Here is a 15,407-nt window from a genome sequence, read left to right on the forward strand (position 1 = left end):
CAGACACACACACACACACACACACACACACTTTGAAGAACCACTTGATTTGTCTCCGGCGTATCCTGCAATCTTCTTGTCCTGAGCAGGGCTTGCAGGGTGGGAGAGGCGAACGCAGGATGTTAATAATAGCAGAACAAAGCCGCAGAGAGACGCTCAGACCGCCGAGAGCGAGCGACGCAAAGCGCTCAATTACAGGCTACTGGGGGGCAGGACGAGCGCTAATGGGAAAGGCCTAATTGATAGTGAGGGGGACAGGGAGAGGAGGACCGCTTGAGACCTACAGAGACCTAGAAGTGTGTGTGTGTATGTGTGTGAATATGTACTTGTATTTCTATACTTGAAAAAGGCATCCGCGCACTCAAAATCTGTGCAAAAATCATTTCATAATAAATAATGAATGATTTTTGCTATAATTCTCCAGCTCCAGCACCTCAACCAATTTTGACTTTATTTGTATTTCTATAAATACATTTTATCAGTCCTCTCTTCCTCGAGGGGCTAATTTAAGGTTAGGGCTTTGGTTTATGGTTAAGATTAGAATTAGGATTGGGTTTAGTTTAAGGGTCAGTCCTCACAAGTACAGTAATACAAACGTGTGTGTGTGTGTGTGTGTGTGTGTGTGTGTGTGTGTGTGTGTGTGCAAGTTTGCATTGAGGAAGCAGGGTTCGGGGATCAGCTGTGCCTCCTGCTTTACTTGTCTTAACTCTCTCTCTCTGTCTCTGTTTCTCTCTCTCTCTCTCTCTCTCTGTCTCTCTCTCTCTCTCTGTCTCTGTGTCTCTCTCTCTCTCTCTCTCTCTCTGGTGCTTTGAGAGGCTTCAGTAGTCTGGCTTGTGGCCAAAATTAGCCCCCTCAGCTGGCACACTGGCCCAATTTACGACCCTTCACATTCAGCGGAGGGCACCGCTGCCTGGGGACGGTCGGCTCGTTTCCCACAGCGGGGACAACACCGAAACACCGCAGAAACACTGAAACCACACCGCACATCCCACTTCTTTTTTTTCCCGCTGCTGTCTTTTTAGAGAAAGATCCTGATGCCTGTTTCTAATGTGCAAAAAAAATACGCTGTAAGCTGGCTGCAAACGCTTTCATTGTCATCAGTAGAGAAACTCCCTGCCTGCCTTCCCTCTGGAGACGGGAGGAATCCTGTCTGTCTCCTTTGCAAGTGTAATAAGATGAGGCAAAATTGGTTCCCCTCCAAACCCAAAACCTCAGTCTGGTGCTTTCAAGTGAGCGCCAACTGCCGGCCCGGGCCAGAGGTTTTACAACGGCAGACCGCAACGCCACAAAAGTAAAAATAAATGGACTAACCGTTCCCATCTATTACAATCCACCAGTGACTTTTGCACTACTGCTCCCGGTGTTGCGTTTGAATGAGGGCTGCATGCATCAGTGAGATAGGACATCAAAGAGGAAGTGTTACTTCACACACACACACACTCTCACACACACACACACACACACACACGCTGAGGTGGATTTCACAATGTTCTGCCAAAACAAACTTAGAAGGTCACTTACCATCTGAGAACGGCTCTTGGGACAGCCATTGATATCGTCAATCTTCTCATTGGCTGCAGAGAGAAAGAAAGAGGAGGCAGAGACAGAGAAAGGAAGGAGAGATAATAGAGGAGAGAGAGAAGAAAAAAGTCTTTTCAGAGGCGGTTTCTGTTTCGCTTCGGCTAATGTAATCCTCTATGTTGTTTCAAGTGGAGATGTGTTCCTGAGTCCCAGACAGGCTGTGGCTGAGTGAGGAGAGCAAAGGTGTTCATGCCGGTGGCTGTGAACAGGCTCTGCCCCCCCCCCCCACACACACACACACACACACACACACACACACACCCCTCCCCTCCCCTTACCCCTCCCCTCCTTCCTACTGAGCCATGAAACACTATCTAGTCGCAGCAAATGGGAGTGGGGCCACCGGGGGCCCGGCCGGGACGGGAGCGCTCTACAGCATCTTCTGGAAGGGGGCGTGTGTGTGTGTGTGTGCGCGTGCTCTCAGGGATTCCCCCCGCCCCCGTCCCTCAGAAGCCCCGCCCCCAGCAGCTGAGACGGGGCCATCATCTCACAGCTGACAACTGTGCCAACAGCCCAGCCTCCTGCGTCAGGAGGCCCAGTAGGGCCCGCGGCGCAGCTCCACCTCAGGAGCCACCTAGTGTACCACCTACCCTGCGGGAAAACACCCTGCTCGCTGTCAGGTGAATAAATAGTCAATGTACGTCTCAATCAGCTGTCTCTAATGCCTCCACACACACACACACACACACACACACAGTTCACAGGACTGCTGCACTAAATGGACGCAAATATCTCTATACTGTATTATATATTAGGCCAATACTGAGAGAAATTTGATGTATATTGATACTGGCTGTATATATATATATTTTTTAGAGGATGTTTGTATATTATGTACAGTGCAAACCTCCATCTTGTAAATGCCTCACTACATGCACGGCCTCTTATGTTCTTCTTGGTGATGGATTTTGGTGATGATCCGAATCTGGGATTTCCGCCATTAGACGATTTTAATTTTTTAGCCACAACTATTATGCTGCATTCATGTGTTGGTGGGAAAGTCTGACATCTGGGACTTCCAAGTCGGCTGCCAAACTGCTTTGGCACTTGCTTTCACATGCCATCTTGTCAGAAAATCAAACCCAGAAGACAAACGACAAACAAACATAAACCGTTACAAAGGCTGCAGCTTTGTGAGTTGGTGAATTGTTCAGCGTCGGTGGAGGTTTGCGCTCTACAGAGTGTCTTCTAGTTACTTGTTGTCTTTGCTATTTGTTGCCATGTCAAGCATACTGCATTACCAAGCCAAAGTCCTTGTAAATGCTATGAAACTGGCAGTAAAGTAATCTGGATACAGATATATATTGCTGTTGTCAGGTGAAAACCTTATAACTCCAACTTGTTTCAAAACCCACTGGATAAACTCAAAAAAACATGGTGGTGAAGCTAAACTCAAGGCTGTTCCTCTTAGCTCCTGAAAAGTTGACATTTCCAACAGCGGCAAAGTGCAAACACACACCTTGAACACACAGCTATCTCAAAAAAGTAAAAGTCCTTGTCTTGTGAATGAATGGGAGCATTAGTGGGTCAAACAGCCGTATCCAGTCAGCCTCTGTCCCGGCAGGCTGCGCTGCTCTGCTGCTCTCACACCGCCAGGCTGCTCCGGTTTCAACAGCAATTGTTTGGTGTGAGGTTTCCCCGGCGGACAGGAGGGCCGGGCAGAACAGGTGAGCGGAGGGCGCTGCCGGCTTGTTGCTGTTGTTTCATGTGACAGCAGAGCAGCAGGGGTCAGCTGTCAGAGCGGAGGGAGGCGAGACGATGTGAGACGACAAAATCTATCGCGAAACAGACGGATCGAGGAGGTGATGCCTCATAAAAAAAAAAAACGGAGAGTAAGGATATATGCTTATCTCACAATACGATTCCATGCGCAATATGAGGTTCAGGATTTAATACAAACACAATACCATGGAATAAGTAAAAGCTCAGTGACAACAAAGTCTGACTGTGCAGAATTATGTTTATTTCTGAGCCACAAATCTTTCTAGCGATGGCATTGGCTGCTAGAATGTAAACAACAATTTAAAAATGTCATTACAAAGTGACAATAATATAATTTGGATGGAGAGCTTGTGAAATTGTGATGGTCAAGCGTCTCATTTGTGATTACTACAGCAGAATAACATGGAGCTGATATCACCATAACTGCCTCACGATGCGTATTGTCACATTTTTGTATCGCGATATATTGAATTTTGATATATCATCCCATCCCTAATGGAGAGCATTTCTTGGATATGTTAACGCCTTAACGATCACTCCAGAGGATACAATCATATTTGCTGACTCATTATTAGCCCACTGTCTTCTACTGGGGGGGGTGCACATCCCAGCAAGCAAGACATGCTATAAGCAGATCTACAGTGAAGCAATTGATGAGATTTTGATCAGAATGGATTGGCATTGTGGAAAAACATGTGAAAATATGATGAAAGAAGACGGGAAAATCTGGTCCCAGGGGCCTCAATACAGAAAAAAATCCTCAGTGTCTGTCCTATCCTATCCTAAATGTCATATTTTGCCTTTTTCAATTTATAACTGACATTACCGTTATTGCAACACTTAATGTAAACCACAAAAAAAAGGTCAAAAATGGTGGTTGTTATACTTTAACATTGAGTATTTAAGGTTTTTAAAGGGGCCTCTGACACTGCAGTAACTTCCTGATACGACTGCTTTAGACCACGTTCTGCAGAACCTGGACCACCTGCTCTGCAATACTGCAAAAATACCCGAAACAGCATTCTTTACCGTGTTTATGGGTTTAATGGAGATGCGGCTAGAATACCTTTAAACACTGTGAAGAATGCCTCAAGGCTATGACGGCTTTTATACAACAGCTAATGATGCGTGTTTACTGTCTGAAAGGCTTTCTCCCAACAAAAACATACAAGCAGGAGAAAGCAGGACAGATCTCTTGGTTACCACAACAGTTGGCGTGACAACCATTTAACGAGGAAAACCGTGTTTTTACGGGGAATATCAGCCAGGTCGGAAAACATCTTTGACCCATCAGATTGCTTGGCTGAAACCCGGCGTGTAAAATATTTTAAAGCAGGTCTTACGGCACGTCAACTGGTGCAAATTGAATTATTCAAAGTTGAGATGGCAACAACATAATAAAAACAAAAGAGCAGCTAGAAAACAACCCAGGCGGTGTGAGGAGCGGCGTTTCAGCCGGCCCTCCGGCGTATGACGCTCATAAATTCCCCCAAACGGAGTATAAATACACTGTAACGCCCGCCAGCCTGGTCTGACACGCAGAGAAGGATTATGTGCAGCCGCCGCGAGAACAGTGACACCGTTCTCCGTGTTGGACATGCAGAATAAAATGCATTAAGAGTGTGGGAATTAAATGTGGGTCAGTGACAGAGGGAAGAGCTGGGAGCAGAGAGAGAGAGTCAGCGATGTGCTGAGTCACCGGTCAGCTGGTGTCAGCCTGCCGTCTGCAGCTGAGATGACAGACTGGAGCACAGACAGAGGCCGGTGACTAAAGAGCAGGATGATGGACAGCATGGAGACAGAGACACAGAGGAACAACCCACTTCCATAACTTGGAGTGGGACTGAATATCTACATATCGCTGTTGTTGTGTGAAAAAACCCAATACTTCTAGTTTTGGAGTTTTAACTTTAATTGAAGGATCGTCTTCTATGGGTTGAGAAAATTCTACAACCCTTTGGTCTCTTATGAAACCCTTTCAAACTCAAAAATAAACTCAAAAATGCATAGTGGTTAATCTGGAAATAAAGCTGTTTTTCCTTAGTTCCTGAAAAGATGACATTTGGGAGATGCAAGATTTTCACCCGACAGCGACAGCATACTTTAGAGTGTTTGAAACTTGTGAATGTGTCAAAGAGATATAAACTAATTCAGTTAACATGCAGCCTTGTAACTGCACTCTCATAAAATTAAATGAGCGTGTGTGAATGCTGTTTGAATCGCAGACAGCCTCTTAGAGCAGAAACACATCATTTGAATATGTCAGCTACTAGAATTGAAGGGTTTTTAAATCATACATCTATCTTGCAAAAACATTTGTCACCTGAATTTCATCAGCATATATTAAAAAAAACAAACACAGATGATCCTATCTCCAAAAACACAACGATTCGGTGTTAGACACAAATGGCTCACACCTTTAAAAGTAACTGACACTGTGTTTTACACTCTTTCCAGCAGTCATTTGGTCAGAATGGGCTTGATTTGGCAGGTTTTGGTGTGAAAGGGTTAGTGAGTGCGTCCTTACCGACAACCTGTATGATCTCGGCCAGCAGCACTCCGTCTGTGACGTCCGTCTGCAGGTCCTTGATCAGACGCTTGTGTCCTGACTTGGCAAGGTAGTGGTTGGCCCAGTCCGTGTAGATCTGCAGTCAAACACACACACACACACACACACACACACACACACGGCGTTCAGTTACAATCCAGCAAAAACAAAATCCAATCCAACAGGGGGAACCCCGTGAGGTCGGCCACGCGTTTTAAACTCCATAAACACTCGAAAACTACAAAAGGTATAAATGGTTGAAACAAATTTACGACTCTAATAAAATAACAACATGGTTGAATGGGACCAGAGTAGCCCTCTTTCTTTTGTTGGGGCTCCGATCTGGCGTATATCCGCGTGGTATTCAAATTGGGGCCATTGTGCTCGGCCGGGGCATTCATCTGGGAGCGCACGGCGGCTGCTTTCAATGGGGCCGCGCTGACATCACTCTCTGGGGACAGAAAAGACCCTTCACTGCCGGGAGGGGGGGGGGGTGGGGGGGTGGGGGGGGGGGGGGGGGGAGGAGGAGGGGGAGCATCTGAATAATCTGAATAGCTTCCTTCATAATTAGTCTCCAAACTCTCTCTCTCTCTCTCTCTCTCACTCTCACTCCCTCTCTCTCTCTCTCACTCTTCCTCCCCCCCTCTCTCCCTCTCACTCCCTCTCACTCTCCCTCTCTCTCTCTCTCTCTCCCCTCTCACTCCCCCTCTCTCTCTCTCACTCCCTCACTCTCTCTCTCCCTCTTCCTCCCCCCTCTCTCTCTCTCCCTCTCACTCCCTCTCTCTCTCCCTCCCTATCACTCCCTCTCTCTCTCTCTCTCTCCCCCTCTCACTCCCTCACTCTCTCTTTCTCTGTCTCTCTCTCTGTCTCTCTCTCTCTCTCTCCCCTCCCTCTCTCTCTCTCTCCCTCTCTCACTCCCTCTCTCTCTCTCTCTCCCTCCCATCACTCCCTCTCTCTCTCTCTCTCTCTCTCTCTCCCCCTCTCTCTCTCTCCCTCTCACTCCCCCTCTCTCTCTCTCTCTCCCCCTCTCTCTCTCTCTCTCTCTCTCTCTCCCTCTCTCTCTCTCTCTCTCTCTCTGTCACCTACACACATCAACAAAAGTGAACTTCTATTTCTGGCAAGATAAAAATTCTGCACACAAAGGTTTGTGCAGATGAAGAGAACTTAGAACATTCTGCCTAATCAAAAGAGTTTTTGTTTTTTTTAGAAAGTGATACTTCATGAATCCTGCTTGCTTTACGGCACCACTGGGCGCGTCTTTAAACTGCACAGAATCTGTTTCTGACAAGTGTAACTTCAGAGCCGCTTCCCCCAGAGGAATCTGAAACACGTGCGACTGCTGTCACCTCCGCCACCCAGCTAAAAAAAGACATCTCTCCCTCCGTCTCTCACTCGCTTTTTTTCACACAAAGACAGAAATCTGCATGTCGGAGCTGAGAAAAGACGACAGAGACGAACGACGCCTTGAGCGGAAACTGGAATTTCAGTCTCTCTCTCTCTCTCTGATTCGAGTGAAATTCAAGTGCATCTATTAGTACTGAATGATTGCATTGCTTTGTTGGGGTCAAACAGAGCAGCGTGAAACACACACACACACACACACACACACACACACATGTAGTTTGAGGTGTGTGACACGGTTGTGACCCCTGCTTCTTTGTGTTTTCAGTGTAAACAGACCTGGGGCCTTTCTGCCATGCTACTCATCATATGAATCACTGCTCTCTTGATGGCTTACAGCAGGTGTGAGCACTTCAAAAGACACACACACACACACAGATATATATATGTTCACATGCATGCTCACACACACACACACACACACACGGACAGATTAAAAACAAGGTGTGTGACAGTACAGGACCACACATTGGATACAAAGAGCCTCGGAGCGACGTTTAAATCTCACGGATTGCATTCCCAAACCACAAACGCACGGTTATAAAAAGCCTCTCCAGTCACACACAGCTCTGAAACAGCCTTCCAGCCAAAGGATTAGGCTATATCCTTTCAATTTACACACTCAGCTAGTCACAGAAAAAAGGAAGTGCAGTGCTGTTGTGTGTGTGTGTGAGTATGTGAGTGTATAAGTTTCCTTTGAAGTAGTTTCGGGCAGGTAAATTGAGGGTTGGAGTGTAATTAAAAACCAGGTGAAATGGGTGGCTGTCAGTCAGCGGGGGACGGGAGGTGCAGGAGGTCAGACCGCCTGAGGGCGAGCGAGGGGTGAGGGAGCCGAGGGGAGAGGGAGCGGGAGGCGGGCGAGTTGAAACAGTTTCTGAAAACTTCAAGAAACACCTTGGGTTCCCGTCTCCCTGCGTCTTCCTTCCGGCCGCAAAATCCAAACTTTAAATCTTTAATATCAGAAGTGATATCTCAGGAAAAAACAAATCCAATTCTGATGAAACCTGGAGGGAAGACGCATGCTGGGCGCTGTGTTCAGAGTAAAAAAAAGAAGTACACAGATTGGGCTAGTGAGGGAGCTAGAGTCAAATTTATAACTTTTAAAAATCAAATGTAATATTTCAGACAACACAAGTCGAAACTATGAGGAACGATGCATTTTGGCGCTGTGTTCTGGTGTCTGAACACACTACACTGACTGGCCGGATGGGGGCCTGATGGGAGGCAAAAGTTATAGAACTTCAGTGGGATGCAGTCTGGAAATCGAAGGCAGAAGATCATGTTAACAGTTTAGAAATATCAAGAGGGCATTAATATGGATCAACATTTTTATGTGTAATGATCCATTTAACTAGAAGAGCAGTCATAGACATAACCACACATTTACTGTAGCTTCTCTGATCTGAAGAAATGCCTGAAGGGGGAGAGAGTGAGAGAGAGAGAGAGAGAGAGAGAGAGAGAGAGAGAGAGAGAGAGAGAGAGAGACAGAGAGAGAGAGAGAAAGAAAGAGAGAGAGGGGGGGGGGGGAGAGGCAGAGAGAGAGAGAGAGAGAGAGAGAATCTGATCTATTAGACGTGTTAACATGCTGTACAGCCGATGAAGAGCAGCAGATGCCTCAGTTTCTATCTATCTGACTGGAAGGAGGAATCCACATCAGAGGAAACCGCTCTTCATTTTTAATGGAGAACTCTCTGCAGACTCTCCAGCTTTGTGAAAACATGCTCAGCAAAATGGCAAAATGATTGGATGTTCTGACAAAACCATACTGTCACAATATCAGAAATTGGAGAGATTTAATGGATAAGAGGACGTGGGTTCAATTGTCCAATCAACAAAATCAAGTAAAAGTAAATTTCCTGTCTGTCTATCTGTGTTCGCCCTGATGGACTGTCTCCCTGCTTTCTGCCCAATGCATGCTGGGACAGACTCCAGCCACCCATGAGCCTGAACAGGAATCAGCAGGTAAAGAAAATAACTGACTGGATGAGCTGGACAACGCCTTACTACTTTTGTTTCCCAAAAGTAGTTATTCAGATGTGATTGTACCTAAATTGATATTATGATATGATATTGTTTTCAGCACCATGATCCTTATTGTCTCCTTCTTTATATCATCAAATATTGTGTCATGTATATTCCTACAAGGTAGATCTGAACAACTAATCGAACAAAACACAAAATCGCAATATGAACTTATGCTATTTCCAAATGTCAGAGGCTGAAATTAATTTCTTAAGAGAGAGTTGCATCCAAAATAGATCTGTGAACAAGATGTTTTAGAGCTGCAGGTATTCTTTGGTCCATGAATCAAAACCTTTCATCATACTCAAACTAAGTAAATCCTGCACACTCACATCTATTTTTTTTTGACAAAATCACTTTTCTTTAAACAATTTTAAAGTTCTAAAAAAATGCATGACAAGAAAAACTTGTGATGATGTGTATCAGTCGCAAACGCAATATTCTGTCAAATAATCACAATTAGATTTTTGGTCAGTATCTTTCAGCCGTACTACAAGGCTCCACTCAGTTCCCACTGCACTCACATCCACATGTCAGCGCTGTGCGACTGAGCGATCAATCAGCCAGTCAGATGTGTCATGTTCAACAGATAAATCCTCTGAGAGGGGAAATCCCTCTTCAGACCCATTCCCAGAAATTCCCAGTAATCCCGACCCTCTCATCCCGGGATCGGGGGTCTTTTTTAGGAGCCTTAAATTGGTGTGAGGGACATTCCCGTCTCCACACAGGGCAACATGACACTGACTCATCCACCCTCTCCGGGCCGTATGGAAGCTGTCATGTGGCCTGTCAAACCCTCTGCCTCCCCTCGCTCCCTGCTGTGGCTCTTCGTCACCTTCAGCCAAAATATCCAGATCTGGATATAAGATAAGACATGATAACACTATTGATCCCCTTGGGGAAATTCAGGTGCCACAGCAGCAATTGACGGACAATACCAAAGAAGTAAAGTAAGTCAAGTACAGGTAATATTTGGTGGAAAGATGAGCAACTACGCTAGAGCTGACGAAACATCTAACTGTCATTATTTGACAGAATATTGCAATTGCGATTTAAACTGCGATTCATATCATCACAAGTTGTTCTTGTAATACATTTTTTAGAACTTTAGAACTGTTTAAAGAGTGATTTTAAGTGATTTTGTTAGGTAGATGTAAATAGATGTCAGTGTGCAGGATTTACTGATTAAAGGTTTTGATTCATGGACCAAAGATTACCTGCAGCTCTAAAACACTTCCAGTTTGGACGCTCCTCTCTCTTACGCAATTAATTGCAGCCTCTGCGATTTGGAAATTGCAGTAGTTCATATTGTGATTCTAATTATTTTTTTATTAATTGTTCAGCTCTAAACTACACTGACATCTTCTGCTGTGGTCCCTCCCCTCCCTCCAACACCCACGGACACACAGTGTGGGAATCAACATCACCGTGACATCTCCTTTAAACTGGGTCAAACACAACAACCTGTCAACAACCAACAGTGTTTTGTGAGTTCACAAAGCACGCAACGCACGCAAGCCCCGCCCACCCACACGCACGTTCACGGTAATCACGTCCATCGCGCCCTCAGAAACGACGCAGAGGCGATCATATTGGAAGCTTAGAGCTGGGACGAGTAGTTGGTTATTAAATTAGTCGATCGACAGAAAATCGATTATCAGAATTGTAATCGTTTTAGTCATTTATCAAGAAAAAATACCAAAGATTTGCTGGTTACAGCTTCATAAATGTTAAAATTAGCTGCTTTTCCCTGTTTCATCTCATTATAAAATGAATACTTGGGTTTTTTCTTGGCTGCTGGTCAGACATTTGAAGAATCACTTTGGGCTCTGGGAACTTCATCATTCACGTCATTATTTTGGACATTTTATAGACTAAATGATTAATCAAACAAATAGTCACTAGATTAAGATGAATTGATAATGAAAATAATCATTGGTTGTAGCCCTATGGAAGCTGGCAGCAAGCAGTGATGAGTCACTCAGCCACACAGCTGGGTCTCTCTCTCTCTGCCATGCTTTGACCATCCCACACACAGACCTGCTCCTCATCCAGCATCCGCAGCGCCCAGGCCCGCTGAGTCACTGGGCCGGTGTGTGTGATGCCTGCAGAAGGGCATGACGCACACGGGCCGTCCCCCGCAGCGGCGGGTCACTGAGGCCGCGGCGAGGGCGAGGGCAGCCGGGCATCGGGCTGGCAGAGCGCCCGCGTGTCGGCGGGGGCTTTCTGAACGGGACGGATGAACGCTGGGTTTTGTGCGGCGGTGGCTGATGCAGAGGCGTAATTTCAGCAAATGTCACGACACATCGTGACGACTGCTGATCATGCAGGAGGACGAGCCGAGCAGATGTGTTTTTGTACTCTGTGTGTGTGTGTGTGTGTGTGTGTGTGTGTGTGTGTGTGTGTGCATCAAGAGGGATTGGAAAGTCACTCAGCAGGAGCGACCGCTTTGCATTACCTCTCTCTTTCATCTCTGCTGTTGTTTGCCAGACACTGACTTGTGAGAAACGGCCTGGCTAAGCAAACACTACAGTGATCTGTTGAGTCTTCCCACAGACTGACAGCATCGCTGCGGCTGGGTGGAAACCTCATATCTCCAAACTGTCAGCTTTTCAGGAACTAGGAAAAACAGCCTTGCTTACAGATTGATGACAATGCATTTTTCGTGTTTATCCAATGGGTTTTGAAAAGGAGGTCAGAAGATTTTCTCAATCCATCAAGGAGCATGTAATCCTTCGACTGAAATGAAACATGAAAATCACCAAAATTGGGGTTGCAAGGTTTTCACAAGACAACAGCAACATGCAGGGTTGCACAACACCTCCGGTCCGTCCATCGCAGCGCAGTTCTCACATACATCAACAGAGCGGTTACACTGATAACTTCACCACTATTAGCCTTATTACTTCTAGGGTTCAGTAAGCAACCTAAAACGCACAGCACTTAACACGCCATTATGAACTAATCTAGCGAAGTGAGCGAGAACCACAAAGAGAAAACAGCAGGACCAAAGCTGCCACGAAGCGCTATCTCTCACGAGAGGCTTTGGGACCTGAAAGGCTCTGGCTGTGCCGGAGGTAATGGTACTGAACCGAGTGCCGACTCCACCAAAGACTCTCTGATAACAGCGCCGCTTTCTTCTGCCCTTTTCAAAGGAAATCAACCCTTGAACTTCAAGAGCAAAGCCTGCTGAAATGAAGACTTCTTCCGTGGCCGACGTTGCAGAGATATGCAGGAATTTAGGAGGTGCGTTGGCAGCTGCGCCGTCCTAAAGGTAAGCAGCCGCTCATTCCTTCAGCCGGCAGTGTTCGCTTAGCCAGCTACCTGCTACCTGCTACCTGCCTCTGTCGGGGTCATCCCTATGTTCCCTCAGCCCTATGTATTTAGGCAAAGAGCTTGTATGGTTGAGGTTAGTGGTTCCAGGGCAGATGAGGTGCTTGGGTTGAGGCGTGAGGTCACTGAGGTTAAGGTTAGAGCAAGCTTGCGGTCAAGGCTGTCAGAAGGTAAGTTGAGATAGGGCTGAGGGAACATAGACACGCTCCACCTCTGTCCGCGGTCTGCTGTAGAAAACCTCCTGGCTGCCTCAGGAACAGAAGGCAGAACCCGGCTCGACCCGAGACGTTTCTATTTCAGGTCGATCCCTCCACTCGATCCCTCTCTCCCACCACTCCCAAGTCTTCTCTTTATCCCTCGCAACTACTACCTGTGCTAACTGGGAACAACTGATCTCTCCTGTGGATAGTTTCCTCCTTTCTTCACCTTATATTCTTATCATCCTCCTCTTCCCTTAACATGCCAGCTGTCAGGTTCCCAAATTAACACCTGCCAAGTGCTACATGCCGGGAAAACTTGTCTTTGGTGGATGAATTAATAAGGATCACCCAACTCATTGGCTGGTAACTTTTTGAGACAAAAACATTTGAATGGCTCAGTTATATATAATGTTTGGTGTTTACCCGTTTTCAAACTTCGTCCCTGAGGACCAGCGGACAGTCAGCTCTACACAAAGCAGGTGCATCTAAAGTGTCAGTGTCTAAACTTCTAGCATCTTCAACTTCTTGAAAATGCCCTATGCCGTTCGGATGGTTAGCTAGCTTAACGTTAGCTGAAAACATAACGTTGTTCACATGTGGTGACACATAGCAGCACGAGGCCGCCAAGAAGAAAAAACATGAAGACGAAGACAAGAGCAAGTTTTAAAACTTTTCTGAATGATTCACACCGCACCATATACGATGCACAAAACAGCAGGGAAAATGAGTAGGGTAACATATTTCTATTAAAAATATACATTATTTTTACAGGAAAATATATTCTTGGCAGGAAATCTTTCTTAGTTTACCAGCAGGCGTTTGAGCCAAAATGTTCATTTCAGACACTGCCTGCTAGGGGTGAAAGATACTGACAAAAAAATCTAATTGCGATTATTTGACAGAATATTGCAATTGCGATTTAAACTGCGATTCATATCATCACAAGTTTTTCAGATTTTTAGAAGCTTTTAGAAGTGATTTTGTTAAACAAAATAGACGTCAGCTCTACTCCCTGCACCTCCTCGCTCCCTGAACGCTCCCTGAACCCTGAACCCTGAAGCTCTGGGTGTTCTCAGCCTGTAAGAGCCACGGCTCTCTTACCGTTTTGTAGTGATCGCAGGAGGAGCGACTGTGGCTCCTGGTCGGCACCCTGAGGCCCCCGCACAGCGCCATGCGGGCCTGTCACCTGGACGGGGACAAGGCAAACCGCCGCAGGTCCAGAAACTTCCAGAAGACCAAGACAGCAGAGACGAGCACTCTCTCTCTCTCTCTCTCTCTCTCTGTCATGTAAGCGAGGAGGAGTGGGTAAATATAGCCACGCTGTTTGACGACGCTCTGCTGTCCCTCTCACATCTCCTGCCTCTGTCTGTATGGATATCTCCCTTTCTATTTACTCCTCTCTCACTTTTCTCTCTCTCTCTCTTTCTCTTGCTTCACAGTGAAGCCTCAAAAACTCTGACTCTCTTGTAACCTCTTGCTCTCTCTGGGTGTCATCCAGTCTGTCTGAGTCAGCCAGCCTGACTCAGTTCCTCCCTCGACCACAGATATAGAAACAGAGGCAACGTAAAACCCCAAACAGGATCAATATAATATCTATATATCATAGCTACAGTTCAAAAATGACTACCAAGGTGATTAACTCACTAATTCACGCTTTTACCGGCATTAGATTTACATGAATGTGTGTTGGATCCAGCCACTAACACAACATTCCCTCACTCCATCGAAGATACTCCCCCCTTCCTCGCCTCCTGTCCTATAACCCGCCCTCCCAGGCCTTGACCTTCACCCACCCCTATCCACGGTGCAGCTAAGCACAGGGCCCCCCCTGTGTCCCCCTGTGACCCCCCCCCGCGGCCCCCAGTTGCCCGTGTTGCCCCCCTGTGGCCGAGGCAGACAGTGTAAATGTGATGGATGTCTCTCTACCGGAGGCAACAGGGCTCCGGCCTCTGACTGACACACCGCTTTACCAGTTACTATCCTGTTCCTCTTACACACCTGGCACTGTACATTACAGCACACACACACACACACACACACACACACACCATAGTTTCTCTCTCAGGGGAGGTCTGGAGAGTAGTACAAGAGGGAGAAGCTTAAACGTATTCCCTTGGTGGGTTGTATTTGTGTTTCCTATGTAGAGGAAAAAGAATCAGGTAACTAGATTATCATTTTAGCCTTAAACTAAAAATAGCAGCTGTGTTGTTGGTCGGTCACTAGGAACAAATCAAATCGTTTCATTCTCTGACACCATACCAAGTTCAGCCTGATCTGAATCTGGTGATTTTTAACCTTTATTTAACCAGGGAAGTGTTTTACTGAGAACTGAACCTCCTTTGAACCTGAACCTCCTGCTCTGTATTCACACAGTGACACACACTCACACCTGGGATCTGAGCAGCCTCACGTCAAGAAGTCAAGATAACCTTCATCATACCTGAGAGGGATATTAAATTTCCAACAGGAGCCTGCAGTAAAAACCCATGTGAACACAGTAAAAACCAATACATAGGACATACGGATGTTAAAAACCATATGAGGTTAGGTAAAAAAAATCACAGAATTTCACCGCAGCCGTTGCTGTTGTTGTTGTTCTC

General features: G+C 46.2%; 1 protein-coding gene across 1 annotated transcript in view; it reads right to left on the bottom strand.

Annotated features, from left to right (window-relative positions):
- Nucleotides 1-15,407, bottom strand: part of LOC144539369 (neuron navigator 2-like) — a 110,729-nt gene that overhangs the window by 26,809 nt on the left and 68,513 nt on the right. The window contains exons 2-3 of the mRNA XM_078283838.1: nt 5,831-5,948; nt 1,522-1,574 (exon numbers count right to left, since the gene is read on the bottom strand). Coding sequence (XP_078139964.1) covers nt 1,522-1,574; nt 5,831-5,948 — 171 coding nt within the window. The remainder of the gene's footprint in view (nt 1-1,521; nt 1,575-5,830; nt 5,949-15,407) is intronic.

The sequence above is a fragment of the Centroberyx gerrardi genome, chromosome 1, assembly GCF_048128805.1.
Source record: "Centroberyx gerrardi isolate f3 chromosome 1, fCenGer3.hap1.cur.20231027, whole genome shotgun sequence".
In the NCBI taxonomy this organism is placed as follows: domain Eukaryota; kingdom Metazoa; phylum Chordata; class Actinopteri; order Beryciformes; family Berycidae; genus Centroberyx; species Centroberyx gerrardi.